This window comes from Globicephala melas, chromosome X (genome assembly GCF_963455315.2).
Source record: "Globicephala melas chromosome X, mGloMel1.2, whole genome shotgun sequence".
NCBI classification, from domain to species: domain Eukaryota; kingdom Metazoa; phylum Chordata; class Mammalia; order Artiodactyla; family Delphinidae; genus Globicephala; species Globicephala melas.
The window spans coordinates 39,918,922-39,940,122 of record NC_083335.1 but is presented as its reverse complement, the minus strand read 5'-3'; the positions used below and the strand labels follow the sequence as shown (position 1 = coordinate 39,940,122).

At 43.3% G+C, this 21,201-nt stretch overlaps 1 protein-coding gene across 2 annotated transcripts; it reads left to right on the top strand.

The window, feature by feature from the left end:
• The first annotated feature begins 1,876 nt into the window (after positions 1–1,876).
• On the top strand, positions 1,877–17,380 carry PLP1 (proteolipid protein 1). Of its 2 annotated transcripts, none has more exons than XM_030850161.2 (7): positions 1,877–2,039; positions 10,375–10,561; positions 11,312–11,468; positions 12,652–12,820; positions 13,252–13,325; positions 14,113–14,178; positions 15,272–17,380. In XM_030850161.2, the coding sequence occupies exons 1-7, from the start codon at positions 2,036–2,038 to the stop codon at positions 15,341–15,343; spliced, it is 729 nt and encodes a 242-aa protein (XP_030706021.1). In that variant the 5' UTR covers positions 1,877–2,035; the 3' UTR covers positions 15,344–17,380. The 2 variants fall into 2 exon arrangements, with proteins under 2 accessions (XP_030706021.1, XP_060147972.1); XM_060291989.1 differs by having other exon boundaries at positions 1,878–2,039; positions 11,312–11,573.
• Positions 17,381–21,201: the final 3,821 nt, after the last annotated feature.

Here is a 21,201-nt window from a genome sequence, read left to right as displayed (position 1 = left end):
TCAGAACCCTCAAAGTTTGCACTCAGCTTCTTCTGCCATCTGAGAAGCTGAGGGCACACATTTGGCCCATTTGACTTCTTGCTTTTGGTCCCCCCTCTCCTCCAGGGCCATTCTCACAACAACCATCCAGAAGTTAATTGTTGGCACAATCCTACAACTCAGTTTCCTCAGTAAGTGGAGTCTGTGGCTGGAGAACAGGGCTGGCGAGGTCAGGGATCCTGGGGCCCTCTACCATCAGTCATATGGCCTTAGTCTGGTCTGCTCCAGAAAGCTACTATTATACGGTTCTGCCAAAGGGGCAGTGTTTACAGGGATCCTTTCTCCTTGGGGCTGGTATAAGAGCAGAGGATATAGAGTTCTAGGACTCTGGACAAGCCTCAACTACTGCAGGACTCAGGAACCGAGGGGACCCACAAGAGCATCTGCAGAAGATTCACCCATTTCCTAACAGAAGAGCCCAAGCCAGAAACGTGACCAAGGTCACAACGCAAAGAGAAAACTGTAAGACACAATTTTGCCTCTCTCCCCACCATAGGAAGATTCTAGACTCTGCTCAATATCTCCTTCCTCTCCTCTCTTACCCCAAGGCAAAGCCATGGGGAAAATTAGGGAGGTGGCATCCCTTACTTCCCTGGAGTCTTAATGGTACTCTTCCATTTATATGCCAACCAGTTTCCTTATAGGCCGTCCATGGGAAGATGTGGGCCTCAAGGTCAAGAGAGTCGTGTCTCTCTGAGATTCCTGAAGGGATAGGGAACACGAACAAGGAGCTAGGTAGACACTGGTTAAGGTTCAGTTCTTCTAGAAAACCTTCCATAGGCTAATCCCACCCAGTCCTGGGCACTCAAATACCTTCACAGTCTTTAGAAATAAATATTATTAGGGTTAGTATCTTATTCCCTTGTTTTTGCTACTTGGCTATTTTTTCTTAGTGTTTCTCTGAGGAAAGAACCATATTACTTTCCCCTTCCCTCCATCCTCACTGGCACCCATGGCTTCACCTCAACCCAGTCCCTGCCTCTCACCAGCCTGGGTTCAGCTCTCTGATGACACTATTCTCAGGGTGGGATATTGACTACCTAATTCCCAGATTGTGTTCTCGTGTCAAAGTCAATTACCTTCCATGGAAATCACCCACATCCCTAACTCTGACCTTTTCTTAAGCCTATTCTGTGAACCTGCACAACAGGTCTTGCCCCGTCCCTGGGTCTCTGTTATCCTGTCTATAAAAATGATTACAATTCTAGTTTTCTCCAGCTTGGTCAAAATCTGCTCGTGGAATCAACAGCTTGTGTTTTGTCCTCATTCAGTTGAAACTAAGAAGGATTTGGAGGAAATTATTTTAAAAGACAATTTTTCTTTTCTCTTGTGTTTCTGGAGCTGGGATGGCAGGGAAGGAACGTTTATTTTCCAAACGGTGGTGGGGAGAGTAATGGTGGATAGGGTCAAGGGCAGCTAGGAGTGAGGGGTGGGGTTGGGGCAGAGTTGGAAGGACTGGGAGGTGGCATCTAGGTTTTAGACCCTGACTGCCTCGTCAGGGCTACTACCTTCCTGGCTTCTGACACTTGTGCTGCCCCATCCCACACCAAATAGATCCAAGGATCAGTTGGAGACCTGCAGGACCTCTTTTTATTTCCACCCCCAAACCACATTTCCAGATGTCTCTGCAGCAAAGTGAAATTCCACACAGGCAAGCCTTAGGGGGGGAAAAAAAGAAAAAAAATGAGACAATTGGCAGTGAAAAGCAGAAAGAAGATGGAGGCCTTAGAGAAGGGAGTATCCCTGAGGAGGTGGGGACAAGGGGAGGAGAAGGGGAGGAGGAGAGGAGGAGGAAAGCGGGCCTGTCCCTTTAAGGGGGTTGGCTGTCAATCAGAAAGCCCTTTTCATTGCAGGAGAAGAGGACAAAGATACTCAGAGAGAAAAAGTAAAGGACCGAAGAAGGAGACTGGAGAGACCAAGATCCTTCCAGCTGAACAAAGTCAGCCGCAAAGCAGACTAGCCAGCAGGCTACAATTGGAATCAGAGTCCCAAAGACATGGGTGAGTTTCAAAAACTTTAGCATGGAAGATTCAAGCCAAAGCACAGGAATTTGCAAGAACTTTGCGGTTCGGGGTTTCTAATGGTTGAAATGAGCTGTGTTTTGGCACCTGTTTTCTTTTTAATTCCTTAGCACGCAATTAAATTAACTCCTTTGCTGTACTGAGAATGATGCTTTATTGTCAAAGAACTCCAGCAGCACGTGGAGAGTCCCACAGGTCCTTGGAGAGAGTGCCCGGCGGGCTGGATGTGGTCATGTGTCCTCCTACCCCCTCACTTCCCTCTACCTTCTCTTTTCCCCTGGTTCCCAGGCCCCCGTAATGGCCCAGTCAGCTGACATCCCTGGTTTTGCTGGAGGAAACTAATGTTGGCTGGCCCTCAGCTGTTCAAAATAATTGCTTGCTTGATACAAAATTTGGACCCTGCTGGGCATCAGAAGGAAACTGGGAGAGATGGGCTCAGGCTTGACCATGGCTGAGGAGGCCAATCTCAGGTTCAGGAAATGAAAATAAAGTCCTCAATGGCTTTACTATAGGGAATGGATATGGGTAAGGGTGTGTGTGTGTGTGTGTGTGTGTGTGTGTGTGTGTGTGTGTGTGCGTGCACATGTATGGGTGACCATATGTAGCAAATATTAAAGACTTAGCCTTCCTGAGGCCATGGCTCAGACTCTAAATCCTTGCTATGACAAGGAGGTTGATGGGACCTTAGGGCTCTTACTGACTTGGTTGAGTACTGAGGGCTTCTCTGTAGAGAAGCTATGAGGTCTGAGGTCTGGTCTCTGGTGGTGTCTACTCAGAGCAAGGTGTGCAGAGCACAAGGGTCTTTGTCCACACAGGATGCCACAGAAACATGTAGACATTTCTCATATTTGGCAAAACAAGAGCAGCAGCTTGAATACATCCTAAATGAAATGAGAATCAATTGTCCTGAGTATTCACCATCAAATGTAATACTCAGAAGGCTCCAACAACACCCACGGAGATAGGTTTTCAATTATACTAAGCTGATGTCAGACTTTAGGTTGTTTCATCCTGAAACACTGAGAGAGCTTTTTGAAGCGTGTATTCAGGCAGGATAATTAAGAGGGCAGAGAACTTGTCTAGAAGTTAACACAACCAGGTTTGAATCCCAGATCTGCCACTTATGAACTTCGTGACATTGGGTAGGTTGCTGTGAATGATCACTTCATCATCTGGAAAATGGGGATAACGATAACTGCTTTGTCTACTTTCAGGGTTATAAAAATCAAATAATAATGATGTGGGAGTCCTTTGAAAATGGGCGAGCTCTAGAACAATTGTAAATAATAATAATACCAATTATTATACAATAATGCATGTACAGGCTGACTCTTCTTTACAAAGTGTTTTGGCTTTCTTTGTATGTACTCTGTGCACTTGGGTAAGAATCATTTGTCCAATTGAGTGTGGCCAGGTGAGAAGTGAATGTTGGAGGAACTCAATTCCTGCCCTAGGTAACATCAAGAACCCTACCTAATGTCAAGGCAGCTGATTGGGTAGCTTGTGAATTAAAAAAAGGAGAGGGACTAAAGAAGGATGCTGAATATTACTTCCTTAGAGGATGAAAGCCCTGAGGAAAAGGCAGGAACAAATAAGGTGACCATAGGGATAGTTTCCTGTTATGGAGGCTGGATGATTTCCTTCAGGGGAGATTACCATAGTGAGGGCACAGTAGAGGTTGTGTATTGGATCCCAGATCCTGGGGGTGGGCCATACTTGGGCCAGGTGCACATGATGGAGTAGCCATTGAGTTCTCAGTTATTCAATGACAAAGTATCTCAAGTACTTTGTAAATAATAGACCATCTCCAGCAAGGTACTGAACTGCTACTACTTCTGACATGGAGTGTTTGCTGTTTAACTATTATAGTAGACAAATTATATCGTGGAATCTGGGATTGGAAGGAATTTAAGAAGCTGCCTGAGCTTATTCTCAATGCAGGATTCCCTTCTACAACAGCCAATTAAACATTCCTACAGCTTCTTCTTAATCACCCCCAGGAACAGGGAGCTCACTACCTCAACCATACAGAATCCAGTAGGATTGGAAGTGAAGAGGAACAGGGAATTCAGTAGTGTCCACACAAAAGGTTCACGGGGGAAATGATAATTCATTAAAACTTGTCCTGACTTGGGAGAGGGATGTTCCAAATGAGTCTTTGGGATAACAATGGAACCGGAAAAGAGCCAAAGAGCAGTAGCTGATTATTCTCTGCTTAGTAACATAATGCCATTACTGAACAGCAAAACATTGGCTCCTGCAAAGCCTGATGTCTGAGAACAGTGGCTGTTACCCCGGTAACCAGACTATGATGCTTCCCTCCAAAGGTGGCTGTTTGCCGAGCAGAGTAGTTTTGGCTGGCTCAGAGTAAGTGAATGTAGCCTAGGCAAAAAGTGTGGAGGCAGAGCAGGGGTCCAGTTTTTTACAAAATGCCTGAAGACTATCTGAATCCCATCACGATGGCAAGAATGCTGCAAGAATGCCAGGAGCTAAAAAGAAAGCAGATTCAAACCAGCACATTCACTTACCTTTCCCAGAGACACTGACCAAAATGATCATAGGTAGCCTTCCCCACCCCACTCCTCACCTTGGCCCTGCAGAGCCAGAAGCGCTCTTGGAGAGCCAGGCAGATTGAAAGGTCTGCTCTGCTTCGAGGACCTTTTGCTCTGGCTCTGTGCTAGGAAATCCAACAATTTACTCAATAGCCTGACAACTAGAACTATGCTCTCAAATCTCTCTGAGTAGTAACAAGGCCCAAGAAACCCCTGGGAAATGGGTGGGAGGGGAAATATAGTCTCCAAACCTATGAAGGCAGAACCCCAGCCAGTGGAATCTTTTTCCCTTGTTACCTTTTTGTGTATTAACTTAAATCCTTGAAAACCATCCCCAGGATTCCTGGTGCTGAAAGAAATCAACAGTAGAAATGCCCTCCTTGCCCACAGAACTTCAGGTCAAGAGAACATCAAGTCAGGGCAATGACCTGATCAGGAAGGGTCACAGCAGCCATGGGAAGTGAACAGAGTAGCTTTCCCTTCCTTTCCCACTGTCAGGGCCTGCCCAGTGTCAAACTCACAGCAAAAGCTCAGCAAGTACTGATTGATTAATTCCTCCTTGGTTATTTTAAAATGGTCCTAAAGGTGATCGTTCAGTTCTGCACTGGCCTCTCAGCTTTCTGCCAGACAGGGCTCTGGAAAGGAGTCAGTGACATCCCGAGGAAGAGAACAAGGTTCCCTAGATCAGCTTCACACTGCAACCAAGGGGAGAAGAGGAAATGGTGGGAGACTAACCTAAGGAATAAGGTATGAAAACTGTTGTCTCTCAGCTTAGTGCCAGGCGCTTCTCTTTAACCTTTCCAGAAGTGGGCAAGGCAAAGACAATGTGTCAGAGATAGAGTTTAACAATCCAGCCTCTACCCCAGTCTCCCAATGTTTGGGTATAAATTGGCATACATGTGTGCACATGTGTATCCATGCATGCGTGCCTGTATGTGTGTGTTTGGGGAGGAGTAGGGAACATAGGAAACAAGGTGGTCCAGATGCTGTTGCCATGGCAATAATAATACCTGTTCAAAGAGGAGCCTGAGATTCCTTTTATGTTTAACTCTGCATGACTTGACTATCTAGCAAGCTTGGATTCCCATGCCTCAGGGGCTACAGAGCCCCTTTCCAGCGCTTGAATGTGGTATAAGTGCTGATTTCATGTAGGAAAGACAAGATTATAGGCAGGGCTTTGTCTGGTCAGGATAAGGCCAGAAGCAAAAGTCTTTGTCTCTGGCACCTCCTGTTGATTGTTCTTTTACTCCTAGAACCTACCCACTCATCCCCATCCATCCCCAGTACCAGTCACGGCTGCTCTAGCATCTTGGTCCTGTCAACTGTGATAGGTCCTGATCAAGGGAGCCTCTGTTCATGGGGTGAGGTTAAGGGGTGGGTTCTGGGAGGAGGGTAAGACTTTAGCTCAGATTAGAGACTTAGGGAGATGGGGCCAGTTTTTCACTCAATGAGCCTGCCTGTTGTTTAGCTCTATTGTATAGGGTTCTTCTATCTCTCCCTTTGTCAGCTGGATTCAAGGGACAGGCTGGGAATTGTGCAAGGCACAATTGGTCTCTTTCTACCATCCCTTTCCATGAAAGCCCTTCCTTTCCTCCCTTTGATGGGTTCCCAGATTCACACTAAATTTCCATCACGGAGCTTGTCCTTGAGGCGTTCCCAGGGCATGGGAAAGGAGGGAGGGCTTGGGAGCTTTTGGCTCCTGCTTAAAGAGACAGCATCAGGATCAATCCAGTCCCTTGGATAGACGAATCTGGATGAGTCACAGCAGTCCCGTTGATCCTTTTCAGACTCCTGTGAAGAGCATTAATGAGAAGGGCTTGAAGTTCTATCACAGATTGATTAGACTAGTTTGGGGAGTTCGCAGATATATCTAGCCAACACTGAATATCTCCCCTTTGCTTACATTTTGCCCACAGGACTTGGTTATACACATTTTAACACTAGATTATAGGCAGCTTTGGTTTTTGATTCACAGACATGTTTGTTTTCCCCAATAAGACTGAAAGGTCTTTGAAGAAAGGGACTGGGCCTTATAATTCCCTTTTGTTTCCCATAGTGTCTAGGTTACTGCTAATATGCTTAATAATTGTACTGAATCCAATGAACAGAAATGAAAGGAAAACACCGGGGAAGGTTATTATTTTTCTTTATCACCTCTCAACAAAGTCAGGTGGTTTAATCCAATTCTGTTGCATTGGGTAATATTGTTGCTATATAGTTCTTTTATGCCAACTCCACCATGTTGCAGTCTATACTTAGCCTGGAAATGTGAGAATGTCCTTGCAAGAGCCAAGGAACTTCTTCAGAATCCCTCACAGCCTTCCTGAATCAAACCGATATCTTTTCAACCGTGAAGTCTTCTGAAATGGAGACCCTCTGGCTTTAGGTTCACACATTCCCAAATCAAAGGGAACCCAATGGACCTTTCTCAGAATGTTCTGATTGTCAACTACTTTGATGACACAATTTCTTGCATGTTCTAAGTTTTTCCCAGTTGGAATCCAAAATTTGATTTTTTGCTTGGACTGACTGACTGAGATCCCTCACTTCTGCTGAACTTAAATGCCCCCAGAACAAACATTTCATTTCAATGTGAAGAGGTGGACACCTGATGCTTATGCTGATATTGTTGAACTGTTTATAGCTGAAGAGTGATAGATTTATCCAGGGCCATTTATTTCCAACTCCATGTTAGAGACTCATTAAAGCCTATGTCCTTTTGTACCTTGCTTCGAGTGGCAGTGGAGCAGAAAAGGGGGCGCTAAGTTATTTGAGCGCTAAGAAAATGGAGGAAAAGTGGATGTAAGAAGAAAGAATATCAGTTGATGATTCAGAGTTGCTCTCATGGCTTAGCCCTTTATCACCCAGTAAGAACACTATATGTGATACTCTCTGGTTATTTGGATGATGCTTGAGGGATCAGATAGACTAAAGTGGCTTTTTTCCTCATCTTTACAACCGTGGAGGGGGCATCAGCTAAAACTTAGAGAGGAATTCTCTGTTTGGTTAGCAAGAGTTCAAGTTTCTCCATCCCTGCTCACACCTGCACCACCATTTTAGCCCTTTCCAGGGTGAGAAAGCTGGGGTGAGTGAGTGGGCACAAGACGGTCACTTGCTACGGACGATGACTCTCCTTACTCTGGGCTAAACAAACAGTTCTTCCATTGTTCCCTGGGTCTGATCCCCTCCCCACCCCCAGGCCTGCAGGCCTCTGCAGAATACCAATGAGGCTCCTGAGATCTCAGGGAAAAACAAGGCTTCTTTGTCCAGGGGAGCTATGGAGGGCTCTGTCCAAGCCTTGACCCTGTGCTGGGGAGAGAGGGAACAGTGGGGTCACTGACCTTCCCTTCCCCCACCCCCAGGCTTCAGAGACCTTCTTTACTAGAAGATTCTAAGAGTTTGGGGGTGGAGAAGAGTTGGATAGGCCGAGAAGGAAAATGGCAGCACTGTTTATTTCCAAGCTCCTTTTCTTGACTTACAGGATGCATCTAGTATCTTAACCTGTTGAGAAAGAGGAAGATCAGTTTCTGAATGTTTCCTGAGGACAATGAGCAATTTAAACTGCTATGGTTTTCTCTCTGGTATATACATGTGTTTATGTGAACATTTGCATTCATGCATGTGCCCCCGCCCTGGCACGTGTGTGCGCACGCGCACACCCCCCGTGGGCCAGCTCTAATGAAGCACTGCTTCCCACAGAGGCCAAGTTTTTTGACAGCAGTGCTTCAGTTCTTAGAAAAGGGAGGAAATTCAGTTCTGCTGCAAACGTTAGCTACTTATTTTGCTTGGCTTGGGCTTCTGAGTCTTGTCTCTGGTGTGACATACAAGAATCTTTGAGGAAGTGGCTCTTTGAGTACCAAGGAAGGGCTGTCATTTTAGGGGACAGTGGGTAAGAGGACTCACTCATTCTGTGGCTCTGAGAACAGAGATAAGTAAATGTCTCTGCCTCAACTTTCTCACGATAGAGATAATTTGGTCCTTCAAAATCTGTTCACATGGATGCAGTTCAGCCAGGCAAATCACCAGATGGTCAAGCACTCAGGTCTAAAAAGAAACTGTACTATTATTAAGAGGTTCAGGCAAAGGACTCCCCCGGTCCCTGGTACCCTGGAATAGACAAGCGAGCTTTGGATAAAATCCAAACCTAAAAATTAATACAATTTATTTGATTTGTGTAAGGAGTTCCAACATGCTTTTCCAAAATAGCAGCTTCTCAGCACATTTGCTGATTATTTGTGTGTACGTGTGTGTGTGTACACATATTTTATATACACACATATTTTATATATGTGTATACTACATATATACACAAAAATACAAAAATAATTCATATGCCATATCTATATGATATGTGGATAGATAACATCTGTGTATATATAACATTTTTTATACATATTTTATATATGTGTATACTACATATATACACAAAAATAATTCATATGCCATATCTATATGATATGTGGATAGATAAAATCAGTGTATATATAACATTTTTCTGAAGAGTTTAACACTTTCATTTCTTCCACCTTTTGGGGATCTGGCTGAGAGGCCAGAGGGAGCCATCCTTTTCCCATCTAGTCAGTCATCTACTGGATATTTTTTAAGTTTCACTCCATGTGACATCTTAGAGCTCAGGGCTAGTACTTAGGGGCACCGCTGCTCTCAGAGCCTGTGACTTGCGTGCCTTTCCTGCTTCTCAGCAACACTGGCTTGAGGCCTGAGGTACCAGGTCTGGGGAATCTCAGGGACTCTTAGCACTTTAAGACACCTGTGTTCCCAGGCCCTGGTGTGTTTTGCCATTCCAGAAAGACGTTTCATGCTTTGTTGACTTTGTATAAAGTCTCTTTGTAGCTGTTTTGACAGAACTCCAGGGTAGGACTGAGGGTGGGGACATTGGCCAAACTGTAGTATTGGGGGACAAATCAGCCATGCAAAGTGTCCAAAAATCATTCAGCCTGCATTGTTTATTACTGAGAATAATAGTAATCCTCCCATTACCATTTCCCATCCTCTGCCAGTTCCCTCCTTTCCTTTGGACTGCTCTCCACACATCCAGACTAAGAAGAATCAAGCATTCCATGCAGCAAATACACACAACGTTCAGGAATACCCAGGAACATGGAATTTCCAAAGTTTCTCCACCCGGAATGCTGTTTAAGGCTCAAATGTTGTCTGACAATATCAATATCTCTGGCCTACACTCACCCCTTCCTGGAATTCTAAGGGCATTTACTCTTTATAACCATTTACTTGGCTGCCTGGAATTGTTAGTTGAAAATATTAGGTCTACCTAGCTCATTCTCCTCAGTAGACAAACAAGTCCCCTGTGGCAGAGTCTATGTCTTTACGCCTTCACACTCCACATAATACCTAGCACAATGCTGGGTACATAGTAAGTACTCCATAAGAGTTGATAAATGATGAAAACAAATCAGAATGAGAAGAAAGGAGGGAATGATTGCATCATCTCTCTAGCCGGCTACCTGAATACCGATTGTTCAAAAACCCACTTACATTCTGGGGATTAAAGGTAAGGATTTATCTTCAAGAATGGAACAAAGTATAGTTTGGGGGGGGTCAATCTCACATTCTAAAAGTCTAAGGTTCTGGACTCTCCTGCTTTTGGCCTCTGGGGTGACACCCCACCCCAACCCCCTACCATCCGTGCATGTGAGCACAGGGCCTGGCTGGGCTGGTGGAGAGTGATGAGTGATGAGCTATGTATTGCCCATCCCTGACTGTTTACCCTCTTTTGTCCTCAGGCTTGTTAGAGTGCTGTGCGAGATGTCTCGTAGGGGCCCCCTTTGCTTCCCTGGTGGCCACTGGATTGTGTTTCTTTGGGGTGGCACTGTTCTGTGGCTGTGGACATGAAGCACTCACTGGCACAGAAAAGCTAATTGAGACCTATTTCTCCAAAAACTACCAGGACTATGAATATCTCATCAATGTGTAAGTACCTACTGTCCCCCACGAACCCTGTCTATCTTTGAGATACAGAACTCATCAGTACCTTAGTGACTAGTAGGGGATTGGTGTGGGGACAGACAGGATTCCTGGATCTTCCTTCTGTGTGCAGGTTCTACCTGTGCCACATCTGAAGCCCTAAATGAAGGGAGAGTGCCACATTCAGAGGGGGAGTTCTGCCTGCCTGCCAGCCCACTCCTAACCACACCCACCCCACCCTTGCTTTGTCCCACATGTTTTAATTTCTGCTAAGTAGGGTTAACATGGACAGAGTTGGAGCCTCTGAAGTGGTCCATATAAAGAACTCGGGGGAGGCACGACTAGACAGGGTGGGGCTGCTTCTCTTGGTTTACCACACCACTTGAGTCCGCTCAGGCACAGTACTAAGCCTCTCCTGTTCCTAGGGCAAGTTAGACTCCTCTTCTTTCATCCCTCTTCCTTCTTGCCTAGCTCCTCTCTACTCTCTCCTCTGAGGGAGCATCTCTGAAGGGTCAGGTCAAGGAGAGTAGTGCCCCGGTTCTTCAGGTTACAGGGTAAACCAGGTGTTGGGAGGAGCATCTTCTTTTACTTCAATGAAGATAAGGTAGAAGCACAGAGGAAGAACCTAGTGATCCCTCTAAAGAATCCCTAGCCTTGTTTAGGTGCCCACTCAAGGGTCCAACTAACTTATGCAGCAAGGGAACTGGGTCCTCAATTCATTAGATTTTCTGGCTTTTTGTCTGTCTGTTAATGTAGGATCCATGCTTTCCAGTATGTCATCTATGGAACTGCCTCTTTCTTCTTCCTTTATGGGGCCCTCCTGCTGGCTGAGGGCTTCTACACCACCGGCGCAGTCAGGCAGATCTTTGGCGACTACAAGACCACCATCTGCGGCAAGGGCCTGAGTGCAACGGTAACAGGGGGCCAGAAGGGGAGGGGTTCCAGAGGCCAACATCAAGCTCATTCTTTGGAGCGGGTGTGTCATTGTTTGGGAAAATGGCTAGGACATCCCGACAAGGTGATCATCCTCAGGATTTTGTGGCAATAACAGGGGGTGGGGGACAACTGGGCGTGAGTCTGTGGCCACACCCCCACCCAAGGCTGGGTCCTCTTTAGGGGCCTGGCTTTTGAGTGAGGACGTGATGGCTGCAGCCAAATGAGAAGGTCAGGAAGAACGTGGTGCCCAGCTGGCTTAGCCTCACTTTTTAAAAGTTCCCTAGAAAATTTCATCTCAAAAGGAAAAGCATGAGTTTCGTGGGATGCTTTGTTCAATCAGACCATTTCTAAGCCATCTGTTGGTACCCCTTTACTCCCCTCCTAGCTGGGACCACAACAAGAGTAGATCTGACTGCCCAAGAGTTTAAAATGCTACTCGTGGGATTGAGATGTAGGTAGGTACCTGATCTGAGAGGGAGGGTGGATCATAGAAATTAAGTAATTGACTCCAAGATGGAATCCATAATATTCTGGGATCCTACATTGTTGGAGGCCCCAGAGGGGGCTAGTGTAGATCTGCATATTTAATACTTTATCTTTGTTAGAGGGCTATCCATGCTTCCAGTGAGGTATACATTGGTTTCCAGCCTCTAGAGTTAAAGATCCTTTGGGGGATGAACATCTGTGGGTTGTGGTGATGTCTTTTGTGGCTAGCAGTTGGCTTAGAAAGGTTTTGGGATCGGAAATTTAAATCTCTTATTGGCTTTGTTCAATAACTAGGGATCCAAAGTCCTTTGACAAAGAACATTTTCTAAGCTCAGCCTAAGGCATTTAAATGGCACGACTTTCTTTCAAGATCTCTTTTGATTTCTTCACACCTTATCTGCCCAAACAATCTCCTGAAGCCTCTCTAACCCAGGGGTCCTCCTCACTCCAACCCCCACCCATTCCCCCCACCCTCTGTCATATTTGGGGCCAGTTCTCTAGTAGATACTGCCAATGACATTTGGTAGAGGTGCCCTGCTTACTAATTTCATTTGGTGGAAATCCCTGGAACCTGGTTTCATGTCTGGTACATGCCATTCCAGGATCTCCTTGTTTATATTTCAATGTCTGCAGGCTGATGTTGATTTCTAACCACCCCATGTCAATTGTTTTAGTTTGTGGGCATCACCTATGCCCTGACCATTGTGTGGCTCCTGGTGTTTGCCTGCTCTGCTGTGCCTGTGTACATTTACTTCAACACTTGGACCACTTGCCAGTCTATTGCCACCCCCAGCAAGACCTCTGCCAGTATAGGCAGTCTCTGTGCTGATGCCAGAATGTATGGTGAGTTAAGGTGGCTTGGCTCCCCTACCCCCTATTGAAGCACTATATATTTGGTTCTTAGGGTAAGGAAGGTGGTAATTATGGGGAAAAATAAAAATATGGATGCTTGGATCTAGTTTGTTAATCCTTCTCATTGAAACTGGAGAGGTTTCTTCCCTGAGAAGGGAACTTCTTGGAGGTGGTGGGAGTTTTCTTGGCTCTTTACACTGCTCTACCCCAGTTGACTACTGTCCCCAACCCAGAAGCAGCACATTTCAATAACAAACAAAAAAATTTGCAACTGTTTTTTTGGGTAAATCTTTAGAAAAGAAGATCCTGATTGTCAGTAGGACCCAACTTTTCAGCCAGGATGATTAAAGATGGAAGAAGTGCTCCATATAGCCCCATAACTCTGTGAAGCTTACCTTGGTTGATATTTGTGTCTTATGTAGGTGTTCTCCCATGGAATGCCTTCCCTGGCAAGGTGTGTGGCTCCAACCTTCTGTCCATCTGCAAAACAGCTGAGGTGAGTGGGGCATTGGGTTATTTTACAGTGGAATGGCTAGTAACATAAAATTTCTACCCAACTTTGATTTTAAGGACCACAATTTCTTTTCGCTGGATTTTGAGTTAGCAAATTGCCTTCTATAAAATATTGCCTGAGCCAATGAGCATACATGGTAAAATATCTATTTTCCTTAAAGCTGCAGAGAAAGCCTTCCATTCTAAGACTTCCTCCCTTAAAAGAGAAATTTTTAGCTCTAGGTAAAGGTAGAGCTTAATGGCAAAATCCCCCAAGTGAAAATTTTCATTCTTTTACTTAAAAACCTTATCAAGAGAATGGGTTGTGCCCAGACATATGTAGGTTTTATAAAACACATTTAGTTTGGAACTTCTCAATCTCATTTAAAAAGAAAGTACATTTGAAAAAGGAAACACTGTATTGAGAATGGATATTATACACAAAGGAGGCAGGGGAATAAAAGTAAATCCTGAGGAAGAAGGCAGTAAACTATTTCTTTGAAAGCAAAATGTTTTGGGATTCTGGGCACAACCCAGGGGAATCAGTTGATTATTTGGGAAGACCATACTATTTTATGAGTATTCTGTGTTCTGGGTGCTATGGGGTCAGGTGCCATGGTGTACATTGAAGAATGGGAGGCCTACACTCACGGATGTAACAACTTAGTTAGAGATGCCAAATTAACACACAGAAAGATATCGACACATTCAGAAAGTTGCACTCATGATCTGCAGCAGAGCCTATTTCAGCTGTTGCAAGACCCAGTTCTCCCTTTTGCATTTTCTTACAGTTCCAAATGACCTTCCACCTGTTTATTGCTGCATTTGTGGGGGCCGCAGCAACACTGGTTTCCCTGGTGAGTTGTCTTTTAATGATCTTGGAAAATAAGTGGTCCTGGAATAGCTTGGGTACAGCTCTGCTGAAAGGTAAAAAGAGGTAGATTCCTTCTAACCTTGAAGTGCTGGAGAAAAGCTGCTGGGCAGAGACAGCAGAGTGTAGAGACTGTGGCCTTCTACTTTGGGTTGGCAAGGCAGAAAATTTTCAGAAATGAGATAAGAACAAGCAAAGTGGTGTGAGGAAGAGGAAAGAGATTCGTGGTCAAGAATAATAAGATAGAGCATTTACAGAGCATGTAACATTGCCAGGTGCTTTGCAGTCAGAAATTATAGTTAATTCTCAACACATTCCGGTCAGATCAGTGACAAGAACACTGAAACCTTACTAAACATGATTCTTGGTAGCCTGGAATTCTATATACTGTAAATAGGAATCATCTTGGATGCTCTCCAAGGGATTTAGTTACTCTCCTGAAAATACTGGAAGGATCTCTTAACATTATTAGAATTGTTATTATGGATGGTGTTTCGGCTCAGTGTCAATGTAGTGCATTCATTGTTCAGATTAAGAACCCGGGGTACTGAAGGGTGAAGCAATTTATCTCCAGTCACTGAATAAGTGGTGATCAACCAAGGATCAGCTTGCAGCACTCCTGGCCCCCACCGCTGAGGCTTTTCTACGGAGTCGAGTTGTTCCTCATCTTGTGAAATAAATGGATGCATTAAGCAGGGGAAGGCTGTGCTGCACGGTGTGGCTATGCGTCTACAGCAAGCACCCTATGAATCCAGGTCGCTCAGACACGTAAGATATGATGGCAGAGCCCAGTTAGTGTTCACTTTCCTGAGGAAAACTCAGTGCTGGGCTGAGCAGAGGTGTGGAAAAATTCCTTGTCGAGTTGATTCTCTGGGCCTGGGCCATTGGAAGGAAATGTCTCAGGGAGGACTTCTAGTGAAGTTTACAGGGCAAAAGCCTGGATGTGCTGCTTTTTGCAGAACAGGAGTTTTTTTCTTTATTTAACTATGATTTTATTTCTACCCTTCCTCGTTCCCAAAAGGAGTGGAGGAGGGAGCCTTTTCTACTCTCACTCATATTCTCTCTTCTCTTACCTACAGCTCACCTTCATGATTGCTGCCACTTACAACTTTGCCGTCCTGAAACTCATGGGCCGAGGCACCAAGTTCTGATATCCTGTAGAAATTTTCCTTTCTCTAATAGCGAGGCTCTAACCACACAGCCTACAATGCTGCGTCTCCCATGTTAACTCTTTGCCTTTGCCATTGACTGGCCCTCTTCTTACTTGACGAGTGTAACAAGAAAGGAGAGTCTCGTGGTGATTAATGTCTCTCTGTGGACTCTCCCCTCTTACGTACCTCTTTTAGTCATTTTGCTTCATAGCTGGTTCCTGCTAGAAATGGGAAATGCTTAAGATGGTGACTCCCCAACTGCAAGTCACAAAGAAATGGAGGCTCAATTCAATTTTCAAGCATCTCCTGAGGACCAGGAAGTGTTTTCTTCTCAAAGGGCACTTCCACTGATGGAAACAAAGTGGAAAGAAAGATGCTCAGGTAGAGAAAAGGGATGTACCTGGCCCCCTTGCCATTTTGGGGGCCAAATATATCCTCATTGGTGTACAAAACTGAGAACTCATTCCTGTCTCCCTATTACCATTGAAGATAGAAGAGAAAAGAATGCCAGCAAAACAATAAGAGCATTTGCCCAAATCTACCTATTGCAGCTGGGAGAAGGGGGTCAAAGCAAGGATCTTTCACCCATAGAAAGAGAGCACTGACCCCGATGGCAATGGACTATTTAAGCCCTAACTCAGCCAACCTTACTTATAGCATAGGGGAGCGTAGTGTCTGTGGAGACAAAGGGGGCACCTGGCCTTATACCTCGTTAGAGAAGAGAAACAAGGTGTTGTCAGCATTTTCTCACTCCCTTCTCCTTGATAACAGCTACCATGACAACCCTGTGGTTTCCAAGGAGCTGAGGATAGAGAGAAACTAGCTCATACGAAAAAAGACTGGCCTAAGGAGCAGCAGTTGCTAGAGGCTAACGGTGTAAACTGAGCCAGCCCTCTGGTAGACACAGGATAGATAACTCTTTGGATAGCATGTCTTCTTTCTGTTAATTAGTTGTGTACTTCGGCCTCTGTCATATCTTCACAATGGTGCTCTTTTCATGGGGTATTATCCATTCAGTCATAGCAGGTGATTTGAAGATCTTGATTTGTTTCAGAATGATGCACATTTCACATTTTTCAGTTTGTCTATCGCTTGTTTGGGGTTGTACCAGAAAGGTCTGGAGAACGATTCTTTGGTTATGATTCTTTAACAAATGAAAATTGGACATTAAAAAACGCAAATGATGTGTAAAATTGGCTAGTTATTGCATCTCTTGGGATTTTAGACCAATTATTCCGTCCTTTGCAGAAACAGATTTGGTGAATTTGAACCTCAGTTTGAATAACCTATTTGATCATTCTTTCTAGCTGGCGGGAGATGATTTGATTTAGCCATGTTACCTTGGTGTATTAAAGAGTTAGGTTTAACACACAGGTTATTCTCTCCTGGTGCAGATCATATATCTGAATGCACCAGCCATCAGCTATTCAGTTGGTAAGCTTCCATGGAAAAGGAAAAGTGGAAAGAGTTTGAAATTCGAATAGCTCCCAGGTTTCAGTCTTCCCTTTCTGTGTTTGGGTTTTAACTTTGGGTTAAAAAATAAAAAGTTGATTTGTCTTTATTAAGGGAAAGATTTTATGGGTATGGCTGTATGTGGCTCTGTTGCTGTAAAGAGTCGTTTTGTTTTCTCCCCCAAAGTGGTTTCAACAACGTTTAAGGAGATGTAAGGTCTACAAAAAGACACTTGATATTTGCTTTCAGAACAGTATACAAGACAAGCTTCCAGGCTGCATAGAGGGAGCAGATGGAAAAGGTTCTGTAAGAAACCAATCAAGATCAAGGAAAGTGAAGTAATCCATACCTTGTGTTTTGTTTTGATTTAATAACATAACAAATAACCAACCCTTCCCTGAAAACCTCCCATGCATACATACACACATATACACACATGAAGAGAGTTAATCAACTGAAAGTGTTTCCTTCATTTCTGATATAGAATTCCATTTTTAACACACATAAAGGATAAACTTTTAGAAACTTATCTTACAAAATGTATTTTATAAAATTAAAGAAAATAAAATTAAGAATGTTCTCAAACACTGTGGCTTTTGATTGAATTGTTCTATTTAACCCTACAATAGCAACTCAAAATAATTGTACTTTTATTGTGCTTTGTTTAAGGAGCTTATTTATTTTTCAGGTCATACAAGTCATTCCCACAACAATTTTCTGAAATAAAGAGTAGATAAATCACTTCTATTTTTATAGCTGGAGGCACTAAGAAATAGAGGCAAATAAAGTACCCAAAGGAATCCAATAATCCAATAAATACGTATCTGAGCTTGGACTAGAACTCAACTCAGGTCTTGCTACCAACTCATTGCATTTTAAGGTTTCTTTTCTCTTAGAAGTTGGGTTTCAAAGTATCGTTCTACTAATTCAGAGTCAAGTATGGTTTCTTCTTTAATATGACAGTGGTGCCCCAGCCCTGGTGTGTATAGGATTCAGTTATTGTTAACTTTTCTTGGAATTGTTGTCTATTCCAAAAATAACACTTAGTGCTTCATACATGAATAATGCTTAGTTTTATCTGGAAAGTACTGGTTGAAAGGTTTAATGTAGGGGCAGAGCAGATATGGTAAGGGCAATGTGAATTTAAACAGTCTGTGGCGGGGCAGTGTTAAGATAAATTAGTGACACCTGCTACTCTAATGGCCAGCCCAGTAGCCCACTTGGGACACAGCATTAAATCCCTGTCACAACCCTAGGCTAGAATTTGACACTGTCAGACAGTAGGCGCTCTAATGACCAGCCTAAAGAAAGCTGACTTAAAGTTAGCTGTCAATTCATTGTCCCGTAGTTGCAGATGGCAAGGAGCATGATCAGAGAGAAAGGAGAGTTTAGCTTGGGGGCAACAAGTCAGTCATCAGTTGAGGAGCTCTGTTCAAAGGTAGCTTCAATTTAATCTCCTGGTTTCTGCTTCACTGCAATTAATATTCTGCAAGCAAGGCTGGTTGGATGACTTTAAGACAAAGAGAATAAAAATATGACAAGGACTTATTTTTAGACACTGGCAAACAAGGACACAGCACTATATTTTGGAGAATTGATTCAGGGTGCTATAGAGTGATGTATTTTTGCCTCAGAGGAGTGGAAAACCAGTTCCCAAGAAAGCTGTGTTCTCCATCTGCCCTTTTTTGGCTCTGCCCTCTGGGACCGATCTATAGATGGAGTTTCCAGGCTCTCAGAAGCTGAGAGTGTCTCCAGTCTGTCAATTGAGCCCTTTGTTCTTAGCTCTGCCACACACCATAAACCTCTTTTCTCTGAACTGAAAGAGTTCTCTTTGTGCTTAGATCAGCCAAAGATCAAGATGCAGCAGTATAAACAAGAAACATTTTCTTACAGCATCAGTTGTACTGCTTTTCCTATCTTCAGGGTCAGTACTGAGTGCAGTTATGCAGGGTGTGGAAGCTGCGGCTTTGGCCAGAGCAACATTCATTCATTCACTAATTCAGTCTACAAATATTTATTGGGCACTTACTAAGCTTTGTGCTAAACCCTGGGAGTTTCAAGTTTGGGGGTGATGTGGGTAGAAAGGGGGTAAAGATATGATCTCAAGGATCTCACTCAGCCTCAGCCATAGCGGAGAAGAGTTCCAGGGTGGAGCAGAGTGGAGGCAGGGAGCATGCGAGAAGCAATCTGACCGGCTGACTGCAGTGGGCATCTGAATTCTCCCCTCAGTATGTGGGAGGGGTCGTGGTTAAGGGCCATGACTTCACGTGGCTCTGGCTTTCTAGGGCCCTGATAAAAACAAAACTTCAATTTAGAGTCCTGACAACTTGTGACTTGCTCTCTATGTCACCCTGCTCCTGGCCTTACATGTGACAGTATTTATGTACACACTGTCACAATGCATGTGCGTGCTTCCACCCACTCAGTCATCTTGGGAGTCAGAGGGCACACAGATCAGGATTTATATAAACACAGGCTATTCAGCCTGCCTTTTTTTCCCATCCAGGCTAAATCTGAGAAGCCATGAGGGTAATAGTATAAGACACAAGGTACTTCTCTCTTTGATTTTTCATACTGTGAGCACAGATAGTATGTCTATTTTGACATTCATGGTTAGCTTGATGAATATTAAGTAACAGAGGGAAGAAATATTCATTCTTTTTTTTAATTCCTCTTTTTTATTGCGGTAAAATATACATAAATCATATTTATTTTAACCATTTATAAATATGCAGTTCAGTGGCATTAAATACAGTCACAGTGTTGTGTTAACCATCACCACTGTCTATAACCAAAACTTTTTCATCCTCAACAAAAACTCTGTAACCATCAAACAGTAACAACCCCATTTTCCCTCCCACCAGCCCTTAGTAACCTCTATTCTATTTTCTGTCTCTATGAACTTGCCTATTCTAGGTACTTAGTGTAAGTAGAATCTACAATATTTGTCCTTCTATGTCTGGCTTATTTCACTAAATATAGTGTTTTCAAGGTTCATCCATGTTATAGCATGTAACAAAATGCCATTCCTTTTTTGGCTTAGTAAATCCCACTGTGTAAGAAATATTCATTCTTACATTTAAAAAAATCATACTTGGCCTTTTCCTACATCAATAAGCAGGTAAGGAGTTCAAGTCAACATCTATAAATTGGGAAAGATTTTCCATGTCCACTTTGAAGCAAGCAAAAAGCTTTTCACAATTTTTATTGTCCTGGAAACTTTGGTGTCTATGTGTTCCTGCTCTGGAACTCCTTGAATTGATCAAATTTATTCCAAAGGAAAGAAAAGTAAGATAAAGTAATGAGTGTTTTCCACATCATGAAATAAGCAAAGGAAATCCAACCTTAACATTATTCAAACCTTCAACAAATATTTATTTAACAAATTCTCTGTGCCGAGTGTTATGCTAGATGATGGTAATACAGCTGTGACTAAAACAGAGACAGTCTCTGCCCTCAGAGAACTCAACTAAAGACAAAAAGGGTTAGGGAGGGAGACTGGAAGTGTGGTAAAGAATGAGACTAACATCCTATGACAGAAAAGGTGGAGAAAACAGAATCAGGGAGAAACTTGTACAGTCCCATGAGAAACAGAGTCAAGTTAAAGAAGATGGAGACATGTGACTCTGTGTCTAGAGAAAGAGGCCTGACATGCTATGGTATTTAGGGTTGAAAAATGTTAAGAGGACTTCTACTGTTTTGTTCACCAACATGGACAGTAGGCCAGCTCTGGGCTCTGAACGAACTATATTAATTGATACTCCATGTATTATGTGAAGCTCTACCTTTCAAACATGAAAAGGGAAAAACCACAAAGCTGGGTTCTGAGGGTTACAACATTAGAACCAAACAAGTGAGCTGATACTTGCAAATTTATAGGTGGCTCTAGTTTTTTAAATATTTTTTTCTGATTAAGTTCTTTTTTAAAAACCATTTATTTGAAATATAGTTGATGTACAGAGTAATATTATATAAGTTACACGTGTACAATATAGTGATTCACAATTTTTAAAGGTTATACTCCACTTATAGTTATTATAAAATATTGGTTAAATTCCCCGTGTTGTACAATATATCCTTGTAGTTTATTTTATACAGAATAGTTTGTACCTCTTAATCCCCTATCCCTATATTGCTCCTCCCCACCCACCACTGGTAACCACTAGCTTGTTCTCTATATCTGTGAGTCTGCTTCTTTTTTGTTATATTTACTAGTTTATTGTATTTTTTAGATCCCACAGATAAGTGATATCATACAGTATTTGTCTTTCTCTGTCTGACTTATTTCACTTAGCATAATGTTCTCCAAGTCCATCCATGTTGCTGCAAATGGCAAAATTTTGTTCTTTTTCATGGCTGAGTAGTATTCCATTGTATATATATACCACATCTTCTTTATTCATTCA